General features: G+C 40.8%; 1 protein-coding gene across 11 annotated transcripts in view; it reads left to right on the forward strand.

The window, feature by feature from the left end:
* Grm3 (glutamate metabotropic receptor 3) overlaps nucleotides 1-12,567 on the forward strand; it is a 281,504-nt gene that overhangs the window by 153,206 nt on the left and 115,731 nt on the right. For all 11 annotated transcript variants that reach the window (XM_063285522.1, XM_039107014.2, XM_039107009.2 and 8 more), the window contains one exon: nucleotides 7,763-8,618. In XM_063285522.1, the coding sequence (XP_063141592.1) occupies nucleotides 7,895-8,618 (724 nt within the window). In that variant the 5' untranslated portion in view covers nucleotides 7,763-7,894. The remainder of the gene's footprint in view (nucleotides 1-7,762; nucleotides 8,619-12,567) is intronic.

Genomic DNA, 12,567 nt, shown 5'->3' on the forward strand with positions numbered 1-12,567 from the left:
CACATAGCATGTGCTCCCATGCCAATGTACACTCATGAGTACACATGCACACACACACAGACACACACACACACACACACACATACATATAGACAATAAATAAATGCATAGAAACTAATATATGCTTCATTCTTTTAATGTAAACAAGTGTTTGGATTATACAGTAGCACCTTTCCACAATTAGAATTGGTTTTGGGAAAAGCAAATTTTTATACATTCCCAAAGCAAGAATATTAAATGAGTAATTGATGTGACTGTACACAATGCATTTGTCCCTACCTTGGGAGCAAATCATTTGGTGATGCTTGCCTTAGTTTTATGTTTATTTGAGGCCAACTGAAATATATATTCTTTGATTAATCAAACGTCATGATAAGGCCCTTAATTTGTTTTATAGTCTTTATGGAACTGGCAGGTTTGCAAACACAACTGATATAGAATTTTTCTTGTTTTGTTTTGTTTTTCCTGTTCATGCAAACATGATTTGGATAAACTGATTTTTAATGGCATGAAAATCTTGACAGAGGATCTCTAACATTCTAATTGCCTGTGTATCACTTTTATGAAGAACTGAATACAAGTAGTAAAGAACTCACCTTGCACACCAAATTGTTTGTTAGAAGTGCTTGGTGGCAGCTTTACATTTCTCAGTGGATTGCCTCTTCCACAGACACCTGTCTCTGTCTTAGAGAAGGTGATATGGTAGAGTAGAAAATTAGCCGTTCACTCATTAGTTCATTCAGTTAACAAACATACTGAAGTACCCCAAACTCTGGGCCGCAGTGAGAGAAGATTAACAGAGATTAAGGATACACATTTTCTGCTCCAAAGGTTTAGTAAATAACATAGAATTTACTGCATGTTTCCACTGTGATATTTACAGATGGAAGGTGTCTTCCTCTAGGCAAAAACTCCCCAGTGGACTACAGGGAAAAATCTTTTTTATCATTACAGATGCTCAGTCCGCAAACACTTGTTTATGAGGCTACTACAAAGCGTAGCCAGATAACTTTAAAAGAATGCTTGTGCTTACAAGGAGGGATTGCTCAAGCTTCTCAAATAAAGGAATTTAGAGCATCAGAGAGAAAAATGGACAAATACAATATCTTGCCTTATTGCAGCACTGAGTTGAGAACTATTGGCAATGGACTTGGAATGCAGAATGAACTAAATCAATGTGGAATGATAGAGTATAGAGAGAAGTCTCAGATTCACAGGATAAAATCCAGCATCTAATACCTATTAACATATCGTGCCTCAATTCTTCAATATATATAATGATATATATTCTTTAATATATAATTATATATATATATGTATAAATGATCTTTTCTACCCCACAAAATTATTTTGAACATTAGGAGAAAATATACCACTACAACAAAGGCTAGCATGGCACAAAAACCTGAGAGGTGCAGTAGTGGCAGACATACCTTGGCAGTAACGAACAGGTCTGCAATTGGACCTAAGACCCACCCAATAAAAGGGAAACGTAGCCATTTGCTCAGGGCAAGTGAAGTCATGGATCTTGGAGGAGAAACTCCAGACACTACTGCATGAAACCAGCAGAAACCCTAAATATATTCCAAAGTATAGCCTTCAGACACCGAGATGCGTGTATTCCTCAGGACTCATCAAAGAACTCTCGGAAGCACACCATTATGGAAACCAGCAACCAATCATGCAAATTTTGTTCCAATGGCTACATCAACACATCACTCTCACATCGAAAGCTCAGAGCACTTTGTGAAAGAAGGGATAGAAAGATTGTAAGAACCAGAGGATCAGCTCTCTGTAAGACCATGTCTCCCAGTAATATCACAAGCAACATCATAAAGTCTCATCCACCAACACGACTGCCCAAACATGAGCTGTAGAAAGACGATAACAAACACGCCAAACATGGGATAAATCCTACAAGACCTCAACCCTACACAAAGCAATACAGGCAGCTGAGCAATTCTGGAGTGGGAGTATTGGGTTTCTCTGGAGAAGAGCACACCGATTTGTTAGATAAGCAACACTAACCAGACTGAGCAGGTTGTATTTTGGAATACATATACACATACAAACACACATAGACATCTATGCATGAAATGACAATTGATGAAAAGGGAGATCATGAGTTTGAAAGAGAGCAAGGAGGAACGTATATAAGAGCTTGAAAGGAAGAGAAGACAAAGGAGAAATGCTGTAGTTGCATTTTAATCTAAAAAAAATTAATAGCAGGTTTCTGGAGGGGAAACTGGGAAACAGGATAACATTTAAAACGTAAATAAAAATGCAATTAAAATATTAACAAGAAAGAGTGACAATACATTTCCAATGGGACAAGAGCTAGGGCAAAATGTCAGTAATGCTGTGAAACATATTACTGATCCTAAGACATTTCTAAAAACGAGTGCTTGAAAACAGGAACTGACTAGATTGACTCAGCTCTGTCCAGTTTTGAAGAACTCTGAACCGAATCTCAAGTGAATGAAGCACTCACTACTCAGTCTTTGACACTTTAGCCCGTGTGGATGGCAACCTTTGACTTTCATTTTTTAGTTTTACTTTTTCCTGTTTTATTGTAGTATCCACCCCCCCCCCCCGCCGACGCACGAGGCATTCATAAAAAAGCTTGGCTTCTGTCATTTAACCTTTTACCCAGAAACTTACATCTCAGCAGATATAATATCACCTTGCTTGCAGAAAGGGAGCCTTATCCTGCCCAGAGGGTGGACTCCATCTTAGCTTTTCTTGCCGTGGCACTGTACATTTCAGAAAGTCACTTCCCCTTGTGAACGTCAGTCTCCTTGCCTATAAAATAGAAGTTTAATCACTGTTCTTAGGCCTTGAAGCACTAGACGTCTGATGGTCCTGCAGCTTGTTTTTATTTTTCCAAGAGGATTGATGAAGAACTTAGTCTTACTTGGCTGCTAGATCTACAGTTTCTCCCAAGCGGCTCCCAACTAGGCATGGCCAATGCATCCAAGCACTTCACTCCTCAGGCTGAGGCCGAAGGATCATTAACTCAAGGACAGCCTGGTGATAAGGCAAGTTGGAGGTTAGCTTGATACCCAGAGACACACTCTGTACCTCCCCACCCCTGAAAAATCTGCTTTGAATGTATTTTAAATTTTTGCTGTGCAGATCTTTACTTTGTTATCCAACTGCAATCACTTTCCCCTTTTCACCTCATCAATGTTCGGTTGGAGTCATGATCCTCTATGGCTCTGCAGACTACAATCCTTCTTTAAGTGGTTCAACTGATGCTCGAAGTGTAGTGAGCTCTTACCAAGCTCATCCTGACTCCTAGTAACTGTGTCATTCATGCCTCAGTGTTTGCGCCTTATCTGTTAGGATAACCAGGAACTAGAAAATTACCAAAACCATGCCTATTATCTCATGTCCACTCTTCTTTTATCTTCCCTGAATTTGCCTTCGCCCTCTTCTTGTAAGCTTTGGTCTCCCCACTACTCATTTATTAAAATGACTCTGCAATTTAATCTTCATTTTTCCAGGATTCACTGATAGGAGTAAACTGAATATGCTTTTATGAGCTTTTCTTTCTTGAGAGATTTGGTGTAAGATAAATTTTTCATATTATCCCCATTTTATCCATTTCCATGTTAGAATACGTCTTTACTGAGAAGAAAGAAAGGGGAAATGATATTGTCATCTTTTTAAAGACAGGATCTCTCAATGAAGTCCACGCAGGCCTCAGGTTCCCCATTCTCCTGCCTTAGCCCACCCAGGTTCTAATATAGGCATCCATCACCATGACTAGCAATTATTTTCTATGTTTATGGAGTCAGCTTCTCCAGCCATTAGCTCTGTTTCTACCAACTGTATCTTCTCATGAAACACAAGTCAAAGCAAAGTAAAAACAGTAATAAAATGCACTTCCATACTCATATTCCTTTCTGTACTGTCTGCGGTTCTTATGAGTTCATAGTCAGCTTGACACTGAGCACAGAGATACTCCCAACACATCAGGTCCACTCATCCCTTAACCCTCAGTTCCTCCAGTGCCTTCCATTAAAAAGTGTGGTTTGGGGAGGGTTATCTTCTCTCTCTTTCTGAGACTATATTGTGTGGATTATCTTTAAGTCCTTCATCTGCTCTTAAACTAAATTACTTAAATAATCTCTACCTATGTAATACCTATGAAAAGTTCCCATCTTCTCTTAAAATGCTTCTGTCTAAAACATAACTAGGTCCTGGTTTTCTTTCCTCCTCTCTTACTAATAATAACATAACTGGGTAACTTTCTTCCTAGTTTTACACCACTTTCCCATTCTTAGATGATTCTTCCTTTACCGTTCAAAATAATGTCCAGTGTAGGAGTTTTTCTTACTTCATGCTTTCTCCAAAAAAAAATATATATGGTCAGTTACCAAGGCAGGAATGTTTTTAAATGCCCAATTTTAAACAAATGAGACAGAACTTAGCAGATACCTGGGCAAATTTAAATTTTACATTTACAAAAATCTGAGGTCTAGGAGGACAGCTCAGTGGGTAAAGAGCTTACTACAAAAGCACAAAGGCCTGAAGTTGGACCTTCAGACTCCACATAGCTACATAAGCTAGCACATGTCTGTCATCCCAGCTCTCTTATGGCAAGATGTGAGGCCTACTTGCAAGAACCTCCAGAAGACTGGTATGTGTAGAAAGGCAGAGGGTGGGCAGTGTTCCCTGAGCTTTTCCTGCTCCTTCACATATATTCTAGAACAGGCATGTATTTGCATTCACACATGCATGCATGTACAACAACGTGCATGTACAAAGAAAACCCCTACTGACGTCAGCGCGAGAGTGTCTGACATACCAAACACTGTTTATGTCCCTGGCTGAATGTCTCCACATTCTAAGCCTCAAATTGATGACCACACAAGAGAGGTGAAGACGAAGGCAGGAGAAGACAACCATGGTATTGGAAGTCAAATGCCTAGCTTTGCATTTTGATTTTCTACCACACTTAATTACAAAACTATGAAAAAGTTTCAGGAGTTCACAGAATCCAGTTTTGCATGTTGAAATTAAGATAATACTTACCTCAAAAGACCCTTGTAAATAACAATAAAAAATACATGTGTAGATTTAGACATACATACCACACACACACACACACACACGCACACGCACACGCACACGCACACGCACACACACACAATCATTACAAATAGTAACTGATGCTCTAAGAAAATGGATTCATAAAAATGCACAAACCAAAGTATGAATGTTGTTCTCTAGAAATCAGACTAGACTGAAGGAGTGAGGAGAGAGAGATTAACGATCTGCCTTCTGTGGTACCTACTCATTAATTCAGAATGATTACTTTGTAACTAAGGAACCTAAGTTTGGAAGAACAATTCACCATAATGGGACTATCTCAGTACTTCACCGTAGCATTCATTTGTTGTAAATGTGTTCATAATGTACCTCACAGTGCCATTACTTTCCATGATTGCTCCATGCTGTTCAATACAGATGATACAGTTGACATTGCACTTAGGAGAGTTCCACCCCTGTATCTTAACTCAGCAATTATGCTCCCTTTTCCTAGAGTTAGCTGTGGCTTCCTTAGTTAAATACACATGCACTGTGACATGTACAGCCGTTGAAAAACAAGGGTGGTAGTCAGTATCTTATTCTACTTCACCACCTTTCCAAACAGGCTGCAGCTCGCTGTACCTCCTTCCAGCACAGAGAATGTTCATGTAACTTTCCTGTTGGAGCTAACTCATCCTTCTGTGTAGCTTTTCTTGATTGTAAGTTGTTCTCAGACATTCTGAAGCAGTGAACTTAAAGCCACAGGATCTAGCAGTCAATGGAAGTTGAATACTTCCTTACCCTTTTGGGAGAAGAAAATTCCAACAGCTTAGGAGCTGTGGTTCTTTATTTCCAGAAAATAGTGTCTCTGGGTATTCTTCAATGTCTCCCTAGACAGAACAGGCTCTGGTGACTCCAACAAGATGAGGAAAGTATTCCATCAATAAGAAATGGCCTTTCTGGTGCTACCCAGAAACTTCACAATCAGGTCTCCACAGAAAAGGATTATATCACCACAGTGGCCATAGTACAACATAAGTCCAGTGGAAGTCGGATACTAGGAGTAATGCAAATACTGGTTCAGGGCAACCTGCCTATTCATTTACCCTGAATAAACAAAAAGTACTCCTGTGCTCTGATCAGCCAGTGTAGGCAAGCCATTCTGTGCGGACGTTTCCAGTCCTTGGCAGAGAACTGCATTCTACCCATTCATCCAATCATTTGCCTTGTCTTGAGGTTCTAATTTTTCATTATTTGGTGTGCCGTGTCTCAGATTTTTCCAGCTGTCCTTGGTTTCCTTTGCTCCATGAAATGAGGATTCATCAGGACTGGGATGGCCATTGCATCCCTTTGCTTGTGTTGTGCTCAGAACTATCCATTTCAAGCTGATCGCCCTGTGTCCCTTAGGTAAACAAAAACATTCAATTGCCAGAAGAAAAAATTTCAAAGTACCTAAGCTCATTCCAACATACAGTCTTCTGAAATACTCAACTTGTTTTATTAAAGTTGACACAGAGGATTATGTGACTTAAAGTCACTAAAGACAGAACTTTTTGAAGCTAGGAAGAATAGAAAACACTTTGTTTATATATTTATTTATTTATTCTCAAGACAGGTTTTCTCTGTATGTGGCTCTGGCTGTCCTGGAACTCATTCTGTAGACCAGGCTGGCCTTGAACTGAGACATAGGCCTGCTTCTGCCTCCCTCCCGAGTGTTGAGATTAAAGGCATGCACCACCATCACCGGAGTAAAAGCAAATTTCTTACTAGATATAAATGTAATCTACTTTGATAGGTGTAACTATATATATATTTTTTTTCAAAGTATTTCATGCAGTACTTCTTGATAAACTCAGATCACTTCCTCTTTTGTCCTATAACAAATAAAAATAGTGGAATGTTGATAATTAACTAATAAAAATTCAAATTTTTATACAACATAGGCCTGAAATATGTCAAAGTACTCAATCATTCCTCAATACTTCATCTGAATTTCATCTGAATTCAAAAATACCATAAAAAGAGTTTATCTGCATGCTTTCCCTTTTCAAATTCTAAGAAAAAAAAAACAAGGCAAAGAAAAAGTTACAGTATCTTCAGAAATTTATCAAATTATATACCTAAAATTTTGAATGGTCTGAATAGAATTTAAGTAGAATTTATTTTGTTTCTTTTGCTTAACCTAGATAATAAATGTCTAATTTGGATTGTCCATGTGGCACTCAGTTCCCAAATTAAACTCTTTCAGAGACTGCCATTTTTAGCGAAAGAGGGGGAAGTGAGAATTAAACACCCCGGATCTTTCTATACAACCACAGCCAAGTTGTCTGAAAACCGAATTTGGCCACTTCACTGTAGTTCATTGTCTGCTGAGCTATAGCAGGACCCAGGGAACTTACAACGACCACGTTCAGAGCCTCTGAGCAAATTTCATCAGTCTAGAGTCTAGCACAGAACTTAAGTAGGTCCAGCCACCGTGGCCTCCCATTTTTCATCATGCTTTTCTCTAAAACAAACACTGCCTGCTTTGAACCTGCTCCCTAATAGCTAAACATGTTACCGAGGAAAGTATCTGGTAAAGGTCTCAAGAAGTGATCCCCTCCCCTCCCCTGCCCCGCACAGAAAAGGAAGCTGGTAACAGACGTGAATGGTGTAAAGATTTCTCTCTCACATAGTCATTTGCTTATGGGTTTTTTAAAAAGATGCCTCTCTCTTTTTTGCTCAGGTGGCAAACCTGCTGAGGCTCTTCCAGATCCCTCAGATAAGCTACGCCTCCACCAGCGCCAAACTCAGTGACAAGTCGCGCTATGATTACTTTGCCAGGACCGTGCCCCCTGACTTCTACCAGGCCAAAGCCATGGCCGAGATCTTGCGCTTCTTCAACTGGACCTATGTGTCCACCGTTGCCTCTGAGGGTGACTATGGGGAGACAGGGATTGAGGCCTTCGAGCAGGAAGCACGGCTGCGTAACATCTGCATCGCCACTGCTGAAAAGGTGGGCCGCTCCAACATCCGCAAGTCCTACGACAGCGTGATACGTGAGCTCCTGCAGAAACCCAATGCGCGGGTCGTGGTCCTGTTCATGCGCAGTGACGACTCACGAGAGCTGATCGCGGCAGCCAACCGCGTGAATGCCTCCTTCACCTGGGTGGCCAGCGACGGCTGGGGTGCTCAGGAGAGCATAGTCAAGGGCAGTGAGCATGTAGCCTATGGCGCCATCACCCTTGAGCTGGCATCTCACCCGGTTCGCCAGTTTGATCGCTACTTCCAGAGCCTCAACCCCTACAACAATCATCGTAACCCCTGGTTCCGAGACTTCTGGGAGCAGAAGTTCCAGTGCAGCCTCCAGAACAAGAGAAACCACAGACAGGTTTGTGACAAGCACCTGGCCATTGACAGCAGCAACTATGAGCAAGAATCCAAGATTATGTTTGTGGTGAATGCAGTGTACGCCATGGCGCATGCGCTGCACAAAATGCAGCGCACCCTCTGTCCCAACACCACCAAGCTCTGTGATGCAATGAAGATCCTAGATGGAAAGAAATTGTACAAGGAGTATTTGCTGAAAATCAACTTCACAGGTAAGCAGCGAGCCTTATTGTCCTCTGTGAAATGAACAAAGGGGCTCAACCGGGAGCCAAAAGCCTCTGCCCCTAACGAGACAGCCTTGCTCTAGAAGTTTAGACCAACACAAAAGGGGGTTCATAATCTTAAATATCCCAAGACGTAATGCTCTTTTGATGATAATCTTGTTCATTTTTGACGAATACGTTGGCTCGTTTGCTACATGAAACTGAAAGATCCCAAGGCGAGGTTGATGTCCCACTGTGGCAGCCGCCGGAAAGGGGCCATGCTACATTGACTTTCTTTTTTGTTAGCTGCAGGATATGACACATATGATAGGGGCATTTAATCTTCTGCTGCGGAATTGGCAACTGTCTAAGGAACACGAATTCTGAGCTCTTCTTGTGAGGGATTTGAGCAAAAGAATCTCATAACTGTCACAGTGGGTGAGAAAAAGTCACTTTTCCCAGAGACTAATTAGGGACAGAATAGGAAAGGCGACCAGACTATGGTGACTCCCAAACACGGCAGTTTATTTATTTTGCTAGACAGAAAAAATTCCCTTGGGGCTTTAGAAGTTGTGGGTTCTCTCAAATTTTATATTATAAAATGCAACTTTGTGATCCTTAATAGAAACAAATTGAAGATTGAAATAATTCTGGTCAGAAGTAGCTATGCCAGCGCCTCCAAAAAGGATACTGCTCTCTTCAACCTACATCTAAATATGGCAAAAAAAATTTTTTTCTAAATAAAGTTTTGCATTATTAATATATTAACATATTAAAATCCAGGCTTTAGGTTTGAGGACATGTGGTATCAGCTCAGTGACCGTCTATGGCCAAATTATGAAGTTGTAAGCCGCATTTATAAGAGATCCAAGGTACTTCTATGCCTACCCTGTTAAAAGTCCCCTATGTCATTGGGCAATGATTCTGGCCTTCACAATCAATTTCAGTTCTTCACCCGAGATCCTGAAGTTTATATGCTTAAATGGCACGATCTGGAGCAACAGGCATTCTCACACTTCCTTTGCAGGTGGTCAGCCAGGACTCAAGCACTCTGCAACATGCATGACTGTGTGCAGTGAGGGAGGAACAGCGCTCAGTGGCTTCTATTCCAAAATTCCCATACAGTTCATGGCAGAATAGTCACAGAAATCGCACTGTGAAGTTTTGTTCACTTTCTACCCTCTCTTCTCCCTGAAGGGCAAAAGTAATGGAATGGAGTCAAATCAGCATCCTTCTTATCCATTTGATGGATGTGACCCCTCTCACCACCAGAATGACTACAGGGAGCACTGAAGGGCCAGCATTTCTTATCCTTTATGTGTGTCAATTCATATAGAAACAAACAGCCACAACACAATGGGGATGGGGGGAATAGGTTACTAGTAACTTATCATTCATCTTAGAATCTCTTACCAAGTCTTCCAGACTTCTCCAAAGAAGTAAAGATAGACCCTAAAAATCAGTACCAAACAGAATCTTCACTTCATAAAGACTTACTTCTTAAAGACGCTTATCTAAGCACGTACGCCCCTGAAGACTGTCTGTGAAATAAGCGTTCCTCTTTATTCTCCATATACATTATCTCTTACATTCTATCTGTCCCTCAGTCTGAGAATACATAAAGTAGGTTCATTCCTTAACAGTTCAAATGAGTGAAGCTCAGATATCAGAGAGCTCTTGCACAATAACCACACCATTTTCCTTCATCTGGCTGTTTGGGTGGTAAAAAAGCAGAGGAAAGTAAAGAAATAAGGCCACAATTTAGATAAATAAAACAAATGTATCTTCTTTTCCTCTGTCTTGTTCAATTACCAGTTTTGATTCTCCAATTCTCTTTGCCTGCGCAAAGCCTCACCACAAAGTGCCATTCTGCCCTTCTCAGTCAGACATTAGCCACCCCTCTCCATTTACGAAGAGAGCAGATGAGAGAAAACAGATTTTTTTTTTGAGAAAACAGATTTAAACTACAGAAGACACGGGTAAGATAGGCTAGCCACAAGGTAAATGTGTTCGGAAATGAGAATTGCATTACAAAGGTACCGAGATAAAGAAATTATCTAACGAGATAGTTTTAAAATTAAAGAATTGACTATATGAATCTAGTGCTTCAGTCTAAAGGAGTATATGTAGAATACTGATTCTAGAATTTCATGTTGAGTTTATAGAAACCTGTGTGTGTGTGTCTGTCTGTCTGTCTGTGTGTGTCTGTATATGTGTCTATGTGTGTGTATGTCTGTGTGCATGTGTGTTTGTGTATAGTTTATACAACGGTACCAGAAGGTGTACACTTGTTGGCAGGTGCATGTGTGTGTGTGTTTGCATGCGTGTTGTTGTCATGTGTCAAGTGTTCTCCACCTTATTCTTTTGAGACAGACTCTCTTAGTACATTTGGAACTCGTCACTTCAATTGGGCTGGATAGCCAATGAGCTTGATGGATTTCTGTCTCCGTCACCTCAGTACTGTGGTTAAAAGTATGCACCACTCAGCTGGTTGTTGTGTGTGTGTTAGATACTCACATACTCATGCTTACATGTGAGGTCTTTTATGATTCTACCATCTGCCTAGCTCCATAGGTGTGTGTGTGTGTGTGTGTGTGTGTGTGTGTGTGTGTGTGTAGAATATATATATATATATATATATATATATATATAGAATAAAGCTTGAAATTAGATGTAAGATTATGAGTATTTTATGCAGTAGTGCTGTCTTAATGAAAAATTACCAAGGGCAATTCTTATTTTGTTTAACAATTGCAAAATCAGATGTATTTACTGTTTCTTTTTGGAAAAGATACCTGGCTTTCTCAATTGCATATTGATGTAATAGAGGCAACATGATAGGCAACATTAAGCTCACGTGGCCACATCTGCCCAGTTGGGTTCAACGGTCCTCTCCTTGACGTCCGTTTCTACCAAGTATATCCAAGATTGTATAAAGGGACAAAGGCTTTCAATTCTATAATAACTATGCTTCTTACAGGACTTTGGCCACATAATCCCCGGTGTTTTGCTACACTCCAAATAGCTGGTCCCCGTGTCGGCTGGCATAGTCTTATGAAGTTGACTCCCTTTGGAAATTAATTTTGCTAAGTAGATTTAACAGAAGTATGTGTTCTCAAAAAATAGCAAACTCCAAATAGCAAACTCTCCTGGCATGGATATAACCATTTCCACCTCTCTAGACAGATTTGCAGTTTCCTTTTTTTTTTTTTTTTTTTTTGCGTGAAGATGGTTTGATGTCCCCTTCATTTGCATGGAGATTGCCTGCAGTTCCCCAAACATGCCATGCCCTTACTTTCATCCTCATACTCTGTGAACAGCCCAGTTCCCCCACCTAGAGCATCTGACCTCTCCCCCAATCGCCTTCCCTCCATTCTGCCATGGCCTTTGCCTTATACCTTTCATCCAAGCATCTAGCATACCTAATAAGCTTCACTTTCCAAATCCATCAGTTCAGTTATCTTAACCTGATCACCTCCTCCGCAGCTCCCCGCGGGATGCAAACACCATCTCTCTAGCCTGAATTTCCATAGTACCCTCCAAACGGCTCCCTCTTGCCCACCCCTTAACAGCCCCCACAACCTATTCTCTAATCAACAGCAAATCTGCTTCAAGCCCTTTGAGAAGTCCTCCCATGTTACTCATTTTCATGCAATGATATATTCGTGCCCTCTAAGTCCAACCTGAGTTGCCCTTTCCTACCCTCACTGCCTGACAATCATTTATAGTCATTTATAGTCTCCCTTTCCTGCTCCCTCCCGGATAATCTTTACCCCAGGATATGCAGGGTTCCTGCATCCCTGCACGTTGTCTTGGTGGAATCCTTCCCCACATATTCTGATGCTAGTAAGTTCCTCTACCTTCTTTGTGTCTTCACATGGAAACCCACTCTAAATACTGTAGTCCATGCCTCCCTGCCCTAGTTCCTACAGGCACCCATTTCTCTTTAACCTGTTTT

Source organism: Rattus norvegicus, chromosome 4, assembly GCF_036323735.1.
Source record: "Rattus norvegicus strain BN/NHsdMcwi chromosome 4, GRCr8, whole genome shotgun sequence".
Taxonomy (NCBI): Eukaryota; Metazoa; Chordata; class Mammalia; order Rodentia; family Muridae; genus Rattus; species Rattus norvegicus.